The 17,624-nt window shown below is 39.0% G+C and overlaps 2 protein-coding genes across 10 annotated transcripts in view; one reads left to right on the forward strand and one right to left on the reverse strand.

Moving 5' to 3' along the window:
- FNBP1L (formin binding protein 1 like) overlaps positions 1-5,622 on the forward strand; it is a 99,450-nt gene extending 93,828 nt beyond the window's left edge. For 3 of the 5 annotated variants that reach the window (XM_019752671.2, XM_019752687.2, XM_074335149.1), the window contains 2 exons: positions 273-421; positions 1,895-2,218. In XM_019752671.2, coding sequence (XP_019608230.1) covers positions 273-421; positions 1,895-2,073 — 328 coding nt within the window. In that variant the 3' untranslated portion in view covers positions 2,074-2,218. Of the gene's footprint in view, positions 1-272; positions 422-1,894; positions 2,219-3,358 lie in introns of those variants that run through there. The other 2 variants (XM_019752695.2, XM_019752679.2) reach the window with 2 other exon arrangements.
- An 8,485-nt stretch (positions 5,623-14,107) lies between these two features.
- BCAR3 (BCAR3 adaptor protein, NSP family member) overlaps positions 14,108-17,624 on the reverse strand; it is a 184,827-nt gene continuing 181,310 nt past the window's right edge. For all 5 annotated transcript variants that reach the window (XM_074335150.1, XM_019752639.2, XM_019752649.2 and 2 more), the window contains one exon: positions 14,108-14,733. In XM_074335150.1, coding sequence (XP_074191251.1) covers positions 14,555-14,733 — 179 coding nt within the window. In that variant the 3' untranslated portion in view covers positions 14,108-14,554. The remainder of the gene's footprint in view (positions 14,734-17,624) is intronic.

Genomic DNA, 17,624 nt, shown 5'->3' on the forward strand with positions numbered 1-17,624 from the left:
TTGTCAAAAGAGGAGGTGATGAATCCAGGATGATGAAAGACAAGCGTACACTACATCTTTACATTTTCCCTCTGGACCTGGTGATAGTGAGACATATTTACTGGATATGTGTTAAGTGTCTAAAACGTTGTAGTTTTTCAGTTTTTTAATTTCAGGAAATTCAACAAAGAAGCATTTTATTTTAGAAGATATATATACATATTCAAGATCAGCTTGTAGATATTATAAAGAATTCCCATGTTTGTGATACCTGATACTTTTATGTTTTCTAGTCCTGAGGGAAGTTACACTGATGATGCAAACCAGGAAGTCCGCGGGCCACCCCAACAGCATGGTCACCACAGTGAGTTTGATGATGAATTTGAAGATGACGATCCCTTGCCTGCCATTGGACACTGCAAAGCTATTTACCCTTTTGATGGTATGATTTTCCTAATTTACCATATTTGATGACATTGGTTCCTTAAAGTCTACATACAAGAGTCATGCACTTTAGTGCCTTTTACTTTTTAGTGTCTTTCGCACTTTAGGTGCCTTTTGCTAAGTAATACATTGTCAGAAAATTATAATCCTAGTTTGTTAGTATGAATATTTTTGTTTTAACTGTATTACAAATGTAGAGATTTTCCTTCCATACATGAAGTTGAAATAGATTTACCTATGTTTTCAGCATTCTAATACAGATTATTATTTAATTATCAACTTTGGTTGATAGAGAATTTTCTCCAGAGAGCTTACTAATGCTACACGTACTCATCAAAGTTGAAGCAGCGTGAGCATAAAGCCCAACCCAGGAAGTGGAAGGCTGGTAGATGTCACTTCATGCTTTTCCTCTTCCTCATAACTTGCTAACGTTCGGAGATAGATAGCAGGCAAATGGCATAACTGAGTACCGTTACCGTATCCTGACTCTGTCTATAGGCCACGTTTTCAGGTGAGGGAAGGAGAGAATGTGATAGCTTCTGACTGCCATCTTTTCCTCTGTGATAGTTGGATGGCAAACCTTGTGAGGGGAGGGAGTTATTGTGGCCCTCTTCTGCAGATTTTTAGTTTCCCTTCCCTCTCTTGGGCTATGAAAAATCCTTTTCCTCAACTCACACAGGAGCATAGTAACACCTTTACGAATAAGTTGTGGTAAAATGGTACGTGATTTAAGGCCCTTCCCCACCCATCTGTTGTACTGGTTTTAAAATTGAGTAAAGTCTTTAGTTATTTCCCATTCTAAGAAAATAATATTAAATAAGATCTTGCTATAATGTAATGTAGAGAGTAGGGAAGGAATTTAGCATATGTTAAATGAAGATTCACTTGTGAAAATTGTTACTGCTAAACAGGTTAGGAGTGGTTGAGGATTGGGAAGAAAGAGAGCCCTGAGGCTGATGAGGTTTTGAAGGAAGTTTGTGCTATAACCATTTTGCTTCTACCATCACCAGGGTTGAACCTGTATTTTTCTCTCTGCTCTCTCTTCAAATAACATTCTTTCCTTCTTTTTTTCCTACCCTTTCACTGTTTTATTACTATTGTCCTGATCCATTGCTCATGAATTTTCTAGATGATAGCACTCAAATTTGGGAAAGGAGTTGGAGTAGCAAAATAGGAGTTAGAATAGCCTTTCAAATCATAAAATGTCACTGTGGCTCAGATACTTCATCTGTTACTTGAGGGTGATATTAATGCCAGGGTTATTGCAACTCAAATGGGATAATGTGTCTGAAAATGTTGGTTAAGCTACAAAGCATCATAGAGATGTTGCTAATGACAGTCAGTGGGCTCATAGGTCTAGGTACGTTGAAATCGAGTAGGGTTTCATGGTATTTTGAGTGTTGCATTTGTAACTTTTGTTTGTAATTATTGCTCTGCTTAAATTACGCTTGTACTTTGAAAACTCATCTAGGACATAATGAAGGTACGCTGGCAATGAAAGAAGGTGAAGTTCTATACATTATTGAGGAGGACAAAGGTGATGGATGGACAAGAGCTCGGAGACAGAACGGTGAAGAAGGCTACGTTCCCACATCATACATAGATGTAACTCTAGAGAAAAACAGTAAAGGTGCAGTAACTTACATCTAAACTACCCAGGCAGCTTGTGACATGTGTGGCATAGGGACGGTAACAGAAAATGGAAGCATTCAACGGGTGGGGAAACCTAAGAAAACTTAAAGAGCATCCAAGATTTATTGTTCACTATGTGAGCTGAATATAGGCTTGATCTTGGCGATGTGAATATTACTGCGAGAATCTGTTCTTCTTGATGCTTTACCATGTGAATGATATTGGTGTGAAGCTAAATTGATGCCTTTTGCTTTATGTCCTGCTTGAGTCTGTGTGAAGGATTTGTGTTTTTCTGCCTTATTAATCATAGAATTTGATCTATTAGGCAGGAATCCATAGATAAAAGCTCCCCAGCCCTACCGCTCCCCCCCCCACACACACACACACACTCACTGCTTCAGAAAACACAGTGACTGTAGTGAATTGAAATAAGTAAAACCGCTCTGAAAGCTGACTCCCAAAAGAGTGGTGTGGTATAGGAGTTTGAATTTAGCTAGTTTCCAAGAAGAAATGTAATAGTCGGCTGGCTAATTGGATAAAAAGGAATATAACCATTTTCATTTCCTCCCTGTTCTTAACTTTGGTTTTCCTAAAAGAAGAAAATAAGTATCTGGCACAAAATCTATTTCAGTAGTAAGCGAATTAAGAGACCTGCAAAATAAATCAACCTGGTCTAGCTTTCATGTGAATAAAATGGCTTTCTTTTAAGACCTGAAAATGTTTTCAGGCTTACCAGTAATTTTCAGTAATGTATAAGCTTCCTTCTAAATTAATCTAATACTTGTATTTTTTATCTTAGACATGTCTTGGGAAATGTCACTTTAGTGATTATTTAGCATTTAATGATTATACACAGGAAAATAGGTTCTAAATAGACTAAGATAGAAAGGAAATCTTGAATGAAGGAGATGTACTGGCACATTATACTTTGAAAAGAAAAACAACTTTTGACTGGGTTGGAGAAAGATATCTCCCAACCACCACTTAGGGCATTTCCTCATTGTAGCTGGATCATCAGTTAGGATAGATTGGTTTTTTCCAATTAATTTCAGGAAATATTTACTGGTAGCACTGTATGATCAAGGATTGTGCAGATACAGTTGTGTGGGGAAGTGAAGTGAGGAAGCAGCTACGAGATTGGTTTTTAATTTTGCTCGTGTTCCAAATTTTTCTGGTGTTTTCAATAGCTAACTATAGAATGATTGTAGATACATTTGGGATGGACACTTGAAACTGAACACCCCTTTTGGGCTTACCAAAGGTCTTCAGTAATTGTTCTTTTCTTTTTCCTCCTGGACTGCAGGTTCCTGAAGAGGGTTTCTGAGGAAATGGGCAAGATGTTGAAGGAGGTTACATGCAGCTGCTTTTGGGGGGAGGGTATTAGAGTTGTCAGGCTCAAAGAGAGAGTGAGAGAAGCAAGTTGCATGAGTGCATGCAGACATGATTATTTTTTACTAACTTCATTAGCATTTCCATACATTGTTTTAAAAAATCATTGTAATACCAGTCCTTAAATTCCCTTTTCACAGTTATTTACATGAAGGGGAAAAAAGCCAACAATGGCTAACTTTTTCCATTTATTTTACTGATGTCCAAATCAGAAAGAATGCAGAGCTGTCATTACGTGTGTCTTCCATTTGGCTGTCCCCAGGACCGTCTCCATCCCAGCTCTGTTTTAATTGGCTTTTAGACCCATCGTCTGTGAGAATCCTCGGCATTTGTCAGTGTCTGCCTGTGCCACCTCTGTGCTTGCGTAACATCCTGTTGCATGTCTAGAGTGATCGGGCTAGATTTTTCAGGCATGTCTTTCTAATTCCTTGTTCTTGTCAAAGGCTTTGTTTTGTTTTACATTTGTAGTGCAAGTCCCTTTGTCAAACATGTCCAGCACTAATGTTTCCATCCTAGTGTTTGTGTATGCTGCTGTAACTTCCCCACTGCAACACATTCCAGTTGTGGCATTACGAAGACGTAGTTTGTGAACCTGAAGTATTTATGATAAGAAAAAGAAAACATCTCTGCTCTAGCCTACAGCCCAGTTGAAAGAACTCTTTGAAACGTGATCCATCTTCAGCACCTCAGTCTGGGAAGAATCTATAGTCAGCACTGAAATCCTGGCATAATAAACATAGAAGATGCTTCACCACCTCAAGACAAAGGACTGTTGTCAGAAGTCAGCTGCTTCCATTCAAACGCTGCCTTAAACTCGAGTGCCTAAATCTGTTGATTGCCAACACTACCACTGCAGTGTCCCACAAGGGCTTTAGGTGTCAGCTCAGTGCGACCTCCTTTCACTCGGCAGGGCTGCTGCAGCTGCCCGCGGAGCCTCGGTAGGTGGCTGTTAGAGCTCTACCACGTTTGATGGTGCATCTTCTAATTTATGCATCAAACTAAAGACATGTTCGAGTCCATTTTACTTAGTGTTTTTATGAGAAGTTTTATGGACCTCTCCCCCCCCATTATCTTTTAATTGGGGTTACCATGTCCTCATTTTATTATTACAATGATAGTCTGTTTCCAAGTGATGCTTTTGTTTGAACCAGATAAAATTTAGTGAAACTTTGTAATGATCTATGTGCACTTTTACTTGTAAAATGGGAATTTCTGTATGTTTATAGTTGTAAATATAATTGTCGTTAGTGCCCTGTTGCTCATGTTGTCCTGCCTCGCATTTGTGGTTCTGTTAATGACTTGTATCTTAACTAATTTCTTAGTGGTGTTTTAATAGGGAGGTGGGTGGGGGCGGGGGGGGGCTGTTTGTACGAACAGAAGCTTCATTAATTTGGTTCTTTACTGTTTTGAAGGAAGAAAGAGAACGTGAAATGGTCTGTGTATTGTTGGATTTTAAGCAATATTTTAGAAGCTGTGTGACTGCTTTAATCATTTTTTCCCAGTGTTATTTGAATCGTACTGCCAGTTATACTAAAGCTAAATGACAATTGTGTGAAAGTTTCTGCCTTCATAAGATCAAGTATGCCCCCGTTACGCAGCTGACGTATAGTGTATTACTTTTGAGGCTAGTAAGCTATAAAGTTTAGATTTTGAATCTCGTTACAGGGTTATTTATATAATGTGACATTATTCAATACTGACAGGCTACATGAAGTAGTTTTGAATCCTAGTGCAGTTTGTATTTTAAAGGTTAGCCATGAGGAGGAAATGTGATATGGCTGTGTTTGTCTTCTGTACAAAGCCTGAAGTGCTTGTGTTTTGTTGGCTAGCAGCCACAGAGGGCAAAGTTTAAGGTTGTCTTGTGAGGACTAACTGTTCTTTTCAAGCTACTGTTTGTTTTTCTAAAAGCAGGATTTGCTTCCGTAGGAGGCAAGTTCCTTCACGTGGAATAGTGCAACCTGTATATGGGTTATTATAATAGGGAAGACATTTGTACTTCCACAGTTTAAATCATTCTTCAATTTTGAACATGTGAATTGTCCAAAAGAAATCTTTAATTTTTCAGTGATTTTTACTCTTTTTGTGCACATGTTGATTTCTTAATGGTAAATGCTTTGTTTAAGATAGTGTTCTCTGTTGAGAATATTTTCATGGAATAAAAAAATCTTTTCATGGTCAGTTAAGGTGTATAGTGTGTTATCTCATTGCTATGTGAACTAAAGAGATGTAATGATTTTGTTCTTTTTTTTTTTCTTATTCTACCTACTTTCTTAAAAACAATTAGCATTGCATATTGTCCTGCATCTTTCCATTTTTCTAATTTCCCGGTGCTCCTGTAACAAATTCCCACAAACTTGATGCTCAGAGCAGCACACATGTATGATCACACAGGTCTATAACTTGGAAGTCTGACACAGGTCCCCTGGGCTGAAGTGACGCTGTCTGCAGGGCTGCGTTTTCCGGAGGCTCCAGGGATGCGTCCGTTTCCTCCCCTTTTCCAGCATCTGCAGGTCACCCACATCCTTCAGTTTAGGTTCCTTCCTCCAGCTCCAAGCCAGCAATGGTGGGGCAAGTCCTTCTCGTGCTGCCTGTCGCCCACCTGTTCCCATTGTCACATTCCTTTCTCTGACCCTCCTGCCTCCCTCGTCCACTTTTAAGGGCCCTGTGATCACATTAAGGCTCCCAGGAGATTCCAAGGTAATCTCTGCACCTCTAGGGCTTTTATTTCATCACATCTGCCAAGTCTCTTTTGCCAGGTAAATAACTTATTCACGGGCTCTGGAAATTTTGTTCTTGAAGGTGCTAAATTCCAGATAACACAAAGTAGATGACAAGTTACATAAGTGGAAGCATCTGTGTCAGGCAACCATTTTTACAAGCAGTTTTGGAAATTTTATTTTAGTTTTAGCTTCCCTTAAGCTTTCCTAAAGTAAAAAAAAAGTTCAGTATTTAGAGTGAGTTTCAGTTGGGTGTAATAATTTGGATTTTTTTGGGCTTTGCTCCACAGTAACTGTGTTGCACAGCCTTTCCTTTTGCGCTGTCTCAGCCTCTGCATGCCCTAAGAACTGTCCCTATACCACATGGCTCGCTGAGCCACACACTGGTCAGCATTTCCTGTGCTTCTGTTTGCATTTCTGATCAGTCAGAAAAAGCATCCTTGTCTTCCTGGCATTTCAAAGCATGGAAAGAGAATGTTTGCCATAATTAGTGTCATAGCTGTCATTTTAGGAAGTCTCATTGCAGAAGATTCAGCTTTTTAAAAGGGCAGAGAGGAAGCTATTACTAGCTACTTTTAGAAACCCCAAAAGGGAATAAAACTCAGCGTTGCTCCTAAAACAATGAGGGATTGTAATTGTTGAGATGAAAATTTAGAGATCCATGCCAAGCTGAGAAGTAGGGACACACACGAAACAAAATATCAGGAAAACAGTGTCAACAACAACAACAATAACAAACAATGAAAAGGGCTTTTACTAACTGAACTAAGATTAGGGAAGTCAAATCCTACTTGATAGGGAAAGGTAACTCTGTAACGATATTAACAAAAGGAAAAGTATCTCCAGACTTGTTGAAAAGGATGGAAATTCTTTGCTAGGAAGGTATTAGTGTAGGTGAAAAATGCTAAAGAAACACCAAACCTGTTTCAACGAGCTCATATACCAGGATTGTGTACAGTCACTGTTAGTAATCTAAGAAACGATAAAAAATATAAGAGGTGCCCAAAGGTTGGGGGATGGGGGAAATACAAATTTTCAAGAGTAAATTCTGGGAAGTTCAACAACTCTTAAAAGTACTGGGTAATTTTGTTGGCGTTGAGGAGTAAATGTGATGGGCAACTGACTTAGGCCCGAAGAATTTTAGTCACATCAAATTAGCCTCATTCCTTTCTTTAGGTGCAAATGGGGAACTCTACAGACACAATTGTCTTGATTTTAGCACAATTTTAGTATTTGACAAGATTTACTCATTTTTATGAGGAAGATGTTAGCGTTGTTGTAGAGAATGGGAGCTTGCAACAAGCCAATTCAGTAAACCCAGAATGTCAGCCCCGAGAACGTACTGTGGAAATTATATGTGTATTAAGAACCAGGATAAAATAAACATAAATCTATCACTTACCTTAAAAATAGAAAATTGTAATCTCCCTCTTCTTCAAGAATAACCATTATCCTGAATTTTAATCTTTGTTGCTTTCCTTAGTTTTACCATGATGGGTATTTTTTCCTAAACCTGATTAACTTCTCATGTTTTTGAGCTCTGTAAAGATATTGTTATATACTCTGTAGAAGCAGGGCTGATATGCAGTCAGTTCTCACTGATACAGCCATAGTTAATGCTAAATACTAAAATATTTCCATACTGGTTGTCAAACAGTAATTCTGAAAAATTGTAAAACTGGTTAATCATATACGTACCAGTCCGTATGATTTCTCTAAGAAACCACACATGACGCCCTGTGATGCACTTCTTGTTTGAGCACTAGGGACAGAGTTGAAGGTTCACTATTTTTTCAGGTGTTGGGGAATCTCCTCTGGTTTCATAAGTTCTTGAGTGAGAGAGGGACATGGGCAGCCAAGCTGAGGAAGACTCCCTTTGTTCATCCTTCAAACAAATGTCTCATCCTGCTCAAGAGTAGGAGGCACATCTAAGCTCGTAGCAGCTGGGCAACTGGAAGGGAGTGTGGGTAGATACCGGTGTTTGAGGCCATAGTCCCTCATGGTGCAGTAATGGCCCTGGTTTTTTAAAGTTTTATTTTGCAACTAATTTTGTGGTGGAGGGTGGCTTGTCTTGTGCACTGAAGAGGTGTGAGGGGAGGGGCTCTCCTAGGACTTGGTTTAATACCCAGAAGTGTGTGCTCTTGAGCAAGTGATGGCACAACTCCTGCCTTGTTCTCCCCCCTCTTCCCTTGGCTGGTCTCCACATTTGTCCTCTTCACCTCTACAAGTCCGCCTTTCCCCTCACTTGCCTGGACAGACCAAGCTACTTGGTCTTAGGGCCAGCGGAAGCCTTTGGCAGACTTGCCCCGTTTGTTTTTATTCTTCCCACTTTCCCCTTCTGTCTTTGTCCTGCATCATAACTAGAATCCGACTGGTCCTTAATTGTTTCCTGGTTGGCCAATGTGGGGGGACACAGTCCTGGATGTGGAACGAGACAGAAAACACAAGCTCCCAGCTCTGGCAACCCTGATCATCCAAACACCCAGCTTGCTCCCCCCCACACACCCCTTTTCTCCATGCTAGCTGAGAGCTCCTACCACTGGCTCCTGGCACAGAGCCGGCACCCAGATGGTACTATGCTGCTCAGTGAGGTGAGTTGTGGATCAGCTGCGTGTCTCGGTGCCAGATAGCACGTTAGTAAATTAATGACTCAATCGAAAGGGGAAGTCATTGGAAGGTTTTGCAGCCCTATGTCAAATCATGGGGCGTCATTTACCTGGTGACAGCCATGTCAAACAAAAAACTATGCCAAGCCAACTCTTTAAACAAATGATTTGGAAATTATTAGTGATTGATGAATTACTTGTGCTACTTTCATCACTTGATAAATGGTTTTATTATGTAGTTTATGTAAAAGGGATTATTTACTTGATTTGCACATTGATTTACCTACTAATTTATTCGTCTGATTTATATATTAACTTACTAACATTCCACTGGATAAATAATTTGAATATTGCATGGTATCTTCTGAGACTTGTTTTTTCACTCAACATTGTTTTAAGATTTATCCATGTTAATGCATAGTTCATTTTACTATGTATAGTGTTCCATTATATAAATATATACAGTTTACCCATCCTCCTGTTGATGGACATTTGGGCGATTTCCTGAATTTTGCTAGTACAGTTGACCCTTGAACAACATGGACTTGAACTGCCTGGGTCCACTTACAAGTGGATTTTTTTTCAATAACTATTGGAAATTTTTTTGGAGATAAGCTGCAATGTGAAAAAGAAAACTTCAGATAAATTGCATAGCCTAAGAATATTTTTAAAAATTAAGAAAAAGGTAAGTCATGAATGCATAAACTATATGAAGTTACTAGTCTATATTTATCATTTACTACCATAAAATATACACAGATTTATTATAAAAAGTTAAGATTTATCACAACTTACGCATGCAAATACAGACTGTGCCACCATTCATAGTTGAGAGAAATGTAAAAATGCAGTATTAAATCATGACTGCAGAAAATTAACTGTAGTAATACTGTACTACTGTAATAATGTCGTAGCCACCTCCTGTTGCTTTTGCGATGAGCTCAATTGTTGCATCTGCTTAAAACACCATGTGACGCTAATGGTCTCCACATGAGCAGTTCGACTCCCCAGGAAATTTCGTTTCTCAGTTATAAGTGATCTCACAGTTCTTGTGTATTTTTTAATTTTGTTTAGTGCAATAACATAAACCATGGATAACACCAGGGGACCCATACTGAGTGCCACTAATGATACCGGAAGTGCTCCCAAAAAGCAGGGAAAAGTCATGACATTACAAGAAAAAGTTGAATTGCTTAATACGTACTATAGATTGAGGTCTGCAGCTATGGTTACCTGCCATATCAAGGTAAATGAGTCCAGCGTGAGGACCATTGTCAAGCAAAGGAAATTCGTGAAGCCATTGCTGGAGCTACACCAGCAGGCATGATAACCTTGTACTGTTTACGAAATACCTTTTTATCTGGTATTGAAAAATGCAGCTTTATGTGGGTACAAGATTGCTATGCATATCAATAGACACTAATATGAGTTGAGAAAAGTGGTCATGTTATGACGAGGCAAAAGGAAAGTGATGGATCTAAGGCTGAAGAATGTAATGCCAGCAAAGGATGGTTTGATCACTTTAGAAAGAGGTTTGCCTTTAAAAATGTCAAGATAATAGGAGAAGCAACATTTGTTGACAAAGAGGCAGCAGAGTTCTTCGACGCCTTTAAGAAAAATCATTAAGGAGAAAGGATAGTTGTTTGAACAGGTTTTTAATGCAGATGAAAGTGTGTGTGAGGTGTGTGTGGAGGGGAGTCGGGAGGAGAGGAAAGCCACAAAGACATTTATTAGTAAGTAAGAGAAGCAAGCACCAGGATTTAAGGGCAGGAAGGGTTAGGCTAACTACCTTTTTGTGCAAATGCAGCTGGGTTTGTGATCAAGACTGCCCTTATCTCTAAAGCTGGTAAACCCGGAGCCTTGAAGGGGAAAGATAAACACCAGGAGACGGTCTTTTGGTTGTACAAGGCCTGGACAACGAGAACCCTAATGGATTGGTTCCATCAATGCTTTGTCCCTGAAGTCAGGAAGTACCGCCCAAGTAAGGGACGGCCTTGGAAAGTTCTTTTGATATTGGACAGTGCTCCTGGCCACTTAACTCCATGAGTTCCACACAGAACGTGTCAAAGTGGTCTACTTTCCCTCAAGCACAATGTCTCTATTTAGCCTCTAGATCAGGAAGTCATAAGGACCTTTCAGGTTCGTCATACATGGTACTCTATGGAAAAGATTGTCAACACTATGGAAGAGAACCCTGATACGACATCATGAAAGTCTGGAGGGATTACACCATTGAAGATGCCGCCAGTGTTACAGGAAAAGCTGTGAAAGTCATCAAGCCCCAAACAATAAATCCCTGCTAGATAAAGCTGTCCAGATGTTGTGCATGACTTAACAGGATTTACGACACCAATTAAGGAAATCATGAAAGAGATTGTGGATATAGCTAAAAAAAAAGAGTGGTATGTGTGAAGGGTTTCAGAATAAAGATCTTGAAAGTCAAGGGCTAATGGACACCACATCACAGGAACGAACAGAAGACGACTTGATGGAGATGAGTGCTTCTCATCCAGTCAGTGGCAGACGATGAAGAAGACGGAGAAGAAGCAGTGCCAGAAAACAAATTGACATTAGACAATCTGGCAGAAGGGTTCCAAGTATCCAAGACTACTTTTGACTTCTTTTACAACATGGACCCTTCAAAGATAAGGCCACTGAAACTAAAGTAAATGGTAGAAAAGGGATTGGTACCATATAGAAACATTTTGAGAGAAATGAGAAAGCAAAAAAATCAGAAATTACGATGTATTTCCATAAAGTCACATCAAGTGTGCCAGTCTCTCACCTCCCCCGCCACCTCCTCCATCTCTTGCTCTGCGTCCCTGGGACAGCAAGACCAACCCCTCTTCCTCCTCAGCCTACTCAGTGTGAAGACAATGAGGATGAACCTTGATGATCCAGTTTCACTTAATGAACTCAATAATCATCATGCTGTACAGTTAATCAATGTTGTGTATGTGTCTTTGTGTGAAAATCTAATATGTACAGCAAGAACTGTATGAAAACATTTTTGTGTCATCACCTAAGTATTCATCGTGTAGAACGTCATGTGCAATATGCGTATGGAAGTAGAAAGCCCATCTTCGCATAAGCATAAGGTGAGTGATATTGAATAGAGTTAATAATGTGTTAGATTTCTTACTGTTTTATGAGTTTGCTTGTAAAGAATTACAGTACAGTGTGACTTGTAATTGGAGATACTGTATATCAGCCTATCATCACAGGTAAGTGGTTTTTTAAAAAGTAATGTTTCCAGTACCATATTATGAATTGACTGTAATACTATATACTATAAAAATTTTATAATGATTTATTCATTAGTGTATAGGCTAGTTTACCGTGACACAATAATATTGATTACACTAGGCTACCATAAAGCAAGCATATTGCTGCTGCTTTATCAATGCCATGGATCATTATATCTAAATAAATATGAATTTCTTTTTCACATTGTTTTTATTTTTCAGGTCTAGAATTAGTAATACGTATCACATCTACAGTGTTTTGTATCATATAAGACTGTTGGGTGGCACTGACAGATGATTCATCTTGTAAACAGATGATGTAAACTTAACAGTTACCGATACAGTACAGTACTGTAAATGTATTTTATGATTTTCATAATAACATTTTCTTCTCTAGCTTATTTTATTATAATAGTACAGTATATAATACACAGAACGTACAAAATATGTGTTAATTGACTCTTTATGTTACTGGTAAGGCTTCCGGTCAACAGTAGGTTAGTAGTTAAGTTTATGGGGAGTCAAAAGTTATACTCAAGTTTTTGACTGTGTGTGGGGGGGGGAGCTTGGTCTCCTAACCCCGTGTTGTTCAAGCCTCAGCTTTATAAACAGTGCTCACCCACATGCATGTTTACAGACACAAGCATTTCTCTAAGATCTGTACCTAGGAGTGGAATTGCTAGGTTGTGGGTTATATTTATCTTCAGTTTAAAAAGGTAGTATCACATTTTCCCCTCCAAGTGATTGTAACATTTTTACACACCTAAGAGTTGTGGATGAGGGTTTCTTATGCTCCGTATCTTGGCCAACACTTAGGAGTCAGACTTTTCAGGTTTTGTCCATTCAATGGATGTAAAACAGCATTTCACTGTGGTCTTAAGTTGCTTTTCCCTGATTATTAATGAAGTTGAACATCTTTTCACATGTACCATTTTTGTTTCCTCTTCTTTGAAAAGCCTCTTTATAGCTTTTGCCCATTTTTTTCTTTGGTTGGTTGTCTTGCCATATTCATTCATGAGCGTTCTTTATGAACTGAGGATGCTAATTGCATTCCTTATCTCTTGCAATGTAACATAGCCGGCTCAGAGTTTCTCAGGAGGTTGTAGTCAAGATGTTGGCCAAGATTGCAATCATCTCAAGGCTCTACTGGGGCTGGAGAGTCCCTTGCAAGATGATTCATGGATTGTGGGCAGGCCTTTCTTGCCATGTGTACGTCTTCATGGGGGTGCTCATGACGTGGCATCTTGCTTCCTCCAGTGAGTGATCCAAGAGAGTAAAAACTAAGACGGAAGCTATCGTCTTTTTATAACCTCATCTCAGACGTGACATGCCATTACTGCTGCTCTATGCACTTGGTGATGCAGACCTTCCTTGGTACGATGTGGGAGAACACAGGGTGTGAACACCAGGTGGCAGGGAACTTCGGGGCCCATCTTGGAGGCTGCCTTGCCTACCATACTCATCTCTTGTCAGCTTTATGCGTTGTTAATGTCATCGGTCAGTTCTTTCAATTTATGATAATGGTTTAATGAATATAAGTTCATTTTCATGGAGATTGATCAATCTTTCATATTTAATGCTTTTTCTGTCTAGTTTAAGAAATTCTTCCTTGATTCAAAGTAAAAACGATATTCTGTATTTTTTTCTGAAAGTGTTATACTTTTGCCTTTCACAAGCAGGGTCTTAATTCATCTAGATTTTGGTGTATGATGAGGTAAGGAACCATTTCTCCCCCTTTCATTTGCTTAACCAGTTGTTTGAGAATTATTTAAAAGGTCATCCTTTCCCCTATTGATTGGCAATGTTACTCCTGTCATATATCAAACTTCTAATGACAGTTTCTTAATTACCATAGTTTAATAATGAACTTCTATATTTGGGAGATAAGATCCCCCCTCTCCCCATCTTACTTTCCTAGGCTGATCTTGACTATTCCTAGCTATGTAAGATTTAGGAAAAGTTTACCAAGTTAGCTTGAAAGATCCCCTTGGGTTGCGATTGGGATTGCATCAAGACTAGGGGAGAGGGTGCCCCAGGATGGTAAGAAGTATAATTGTTATCCTATGATGGTTTAATATTAAAGAGACTGGATACAGTTGTTTCACAAAAAGATATATTTTCATATGACTATTTACATTTTTAATATTTAGTTGAAGAATATCATACAACTGATACCTTTTGAAATGTTTCATGCTTTTACACTTTTCTATTTACAATTTCTGACATGGAATTAAAACTAAAATGGTCAAATACCTCAGTAATAGAAAGCAACCAGTCAGCATAGCTAGGTCTTCTCTTAAATTTGCTGATCAACATTAGCAATAGTTACCTTAATAATAAATTATCATTCATTTAAAAATCAGTAGTAATTTTAAACAATTCATAAATAAGTGTGCTCGGTACAATTTACATGTTTAATATCCTGTGGATACTAAAACCTTGTATATTGTCAGGTTTGCACATTATTACTTTATCAAATAAGCTTTCCCAAAGAAGAAATTGGGGAACTTTGAAATAACATCCTAAGTTTTCTGGAGATTTATCAAAGCTCTGCCTGCTTTACAGGAGGAGGTTCCAGTTTACGTGACAGGGCAGTTAAAATCTGGTTGAATTTCTCGTATCTCTCTGTCTGATTGACTTGTGCACCTTTGCTGCCCCAAAGCAATCGCATTTGAAATTCAGTCTTGAAGATTTCACTCATTTCTTCATCTGGTTGAAAACCTAATATAAATAAAACGAAACAAAAAAGTTATTGCAGTTCTGCCTAAAATATAGTGTTGAAAATAGACTGAAAACTTGCTTGTTTCAAGTAAGATCAAAATGAACATCTCTCAGGACTTTAAACAATGACCCGAAGCAAAAGTGTAGGACCTGCTCTCTATAAGGGAGGGAGGGCAGAGGCCCACACTCAAGGACCTGAGCACCTCCAGAGAAGGAATCACAAACAAGTTCACTAAAACATGATAGAATAAACTTAGTGTGCACACGCCACTCTGGGTCGTAGTGCTGTAAGGGGTATTCAAAGTACCTTGTGTTTTTTTAACACCTTTATTGATGGATGATTGACATGCCATGATTCACCCATTTTAGTTTGGTTTATAATAGTAAATTTATAGCTACACTTCTATCCCCTAGAAAGCTCCCTAGTTCCACTTTGCAGTCAATCCCTGCTCCTACCCCAGACCCCAGCCAACCACTAATCTGCTTTCTGTTGCTACTGTTTTCCCTTTTCTAGAAACTTGATATAAATAAAATGATATAATATGGACTTTTTGCATCTGGCTTAGTATGATGTATTTCAGCTTATTCCATATGGTTTCATGTTATCAATAATTAATTCCTTTTTATTGCTGAGTAGTATTCAGTTATACAGCCATACCACATGTTGTTTATTCACCAACTGGTGGGCACCAACTGATTGTTTCTGGTTTCTGGCTGTTATGAATAATGTGGACATTTGTGTATAAGTTTCGTGTGGACATGTGTTTTCATTTCTCTAGGAGTGGAATTACTGGGACATGTCATAAATATATGTTTACTTTTAAAGAACCTGTCAAACTCTTTCTAAAACGGCTCTACCATTTTGTATTCTCATCAGCAACATACGAAGATTTTCTCCACATGCTGCCGCCTCAGTGTTGTCATTCTAGGTAGTGTGTGGGGTGTCTCACTGTGGCTTACATTTCCATTTCCCTAATGACTAATGTTTTGAACGTCTTCCCATGTAGTTACTTGTCATTCCTATATCTTCATTGGTGTGGTGTCCATTCAGATCACTTGTCTGTTCAAATCTTGTTTGTCTTCTCACTGAGTTCTAAGAATTCTTTATGCATTCTAGATATAAGTTCTTCATCAGATATATGTTTGCCAAACATGTTCTAGTCTTTGGCTTGCCTTTTCACTTTCTTAACGGTGACTTGAAGAGCAAAATGTTTAATTTTGATTTATCAGTGTTTTCTGTTACGGTTCAAGGTTTTGTCCTAAGAAATCTTTGCCTAATCCACGGGCACAACAAACATCTATGTTTTCTTATAGGAGTTTTATACTTACTTTTATTTACTCTTATATTATGGCTTTGTGATCCATTTTGGATTAATTATTGTGTATGGTACAAAGTAAAGATCAAGGATTTTTTTGCATATAATACTCAGTAGTTCCAGCACCATTTGCTGAAAGACTGTACTTTAACCAATGGATTACCGTGACAGTTTGTCAAAAGTCAATGGATAGCCATATGTGTGGGCCTGTTTCTCAATCCTCTCTTCTATAAGAGAGAACATCTGCTCTACTTAAGGCCAAGGTGCTCAGTCAACTCGATTAGAGCAGGAACCTTTGGCCGAAGGGTCATAGACGCATGTGGTTCTCATCCTTGATTATCGCTGGAGTAGCCTGCTCTGTCATGAAATATATTTCCACCTTCTAGATCATAGGATCTTGGTGGTGGAGAGGATCATAGAAGGCTTTTAGTCCATCCTTCCATGTGATGCCAGAATATCTTTGACAGATAACCAACCAGTGACCAGATGACAATTTCCATTCATTCAGTTAATATGCTTTGAGTGCCTACCCTGGGCTGGGTGCTGGGGATGTGATGGTGAGCAACACTCTACCCTTGCTGGGTTCACAGTCACTTCTAGCAGGTGGGAACTTGCTATATGAACCTGTGGCAGGATCAGCTGAGAGACACCATCAGACACCTTGAAAGTGATTTGCTGTAGAACAGCTTACAGCAGTGTTTTCCAAAACCCATCCTATTACATACTTGTAGGCTCAAGCAACATCCAGTGTAATGTATTTGTTGGCTTTATAGAAGCAGACACTCTGATATCTGGTAAATTGAATTATGTGCTTTTATTGTTTGAGTTCTTCACTGCTAAGCTTGGAGAACTTTTAGGAAAATAAAATGAAAGAGGTATGTGATGCTTATACAGCTACAGCAGACAGTGCAAATTCTTTAGTCCTAAATTCGGGTTCTGAAACAACAGCTTTGTTTTAGGATGTCATAATTGGCCTCTCCTGCCCCAGACAGTTCTTAACTTTGCGGATCACACTGGGCCCTTGAAGAATATTAAAAATTACATAGTGAGGAATTAAAAATAGTCATCCCTGGTAACTGCCTTGCTCAAGGCCCCATTCTTGCCCTCGCTTCCTGAATGGCCTTTCTGCCTACAAGCTGTCAGCCCTCCACCCTCCCTCCGTGCAGATGCCAGGTTTAAAACATAAATCCGACCATGTTTAAAACCCTTCGCTGGTACTTCCTCAGCCACAGCCTCCGTGGAAGGCCTTCCCACGTATGTCTTCCTACTTCTTCAGCCTCGTTGGCCTTTCCTTAAGACGCACTTTACACTCGTCTAAATCAAAATACTTGTGGTTTGGTCTTTTCCCCAAGTTGTTTCAGTGCCTTTCCTTGTGTTAGACCCTCGGATACTCAGAGCAGGGGAGCTCACGTCCCAGTGTGACTGGGAAAAAACAGGAATGCCGATCAATGAAGTCACATAGAACAACTCCTCATGTTGGCCCATCACGTTTTCTAATAGAAATTATTAAAGGTACTAATGGTAGGCAAGCTGACCAATTCTTGACCCTTTCTCTCTGTTTATTCTGTACCAATG

The sequence above is a fragment of the Rhinolophus sinicus genome, linkage group LG06, assembly GCF_036562045.2.
Source record: "Rhinolophus sinicus isolate RSC01 linkage group LG06, ASM3656204v1, whole genome shotgun sequence".
Taxonomy (NCBI): domain Eukaryota; kingdom Metazoa; phylum Chordata; class Mammalia; order Chiroptera; family Rhinolophidae; genus Rhinolophus; species Rhinolophus sinicus.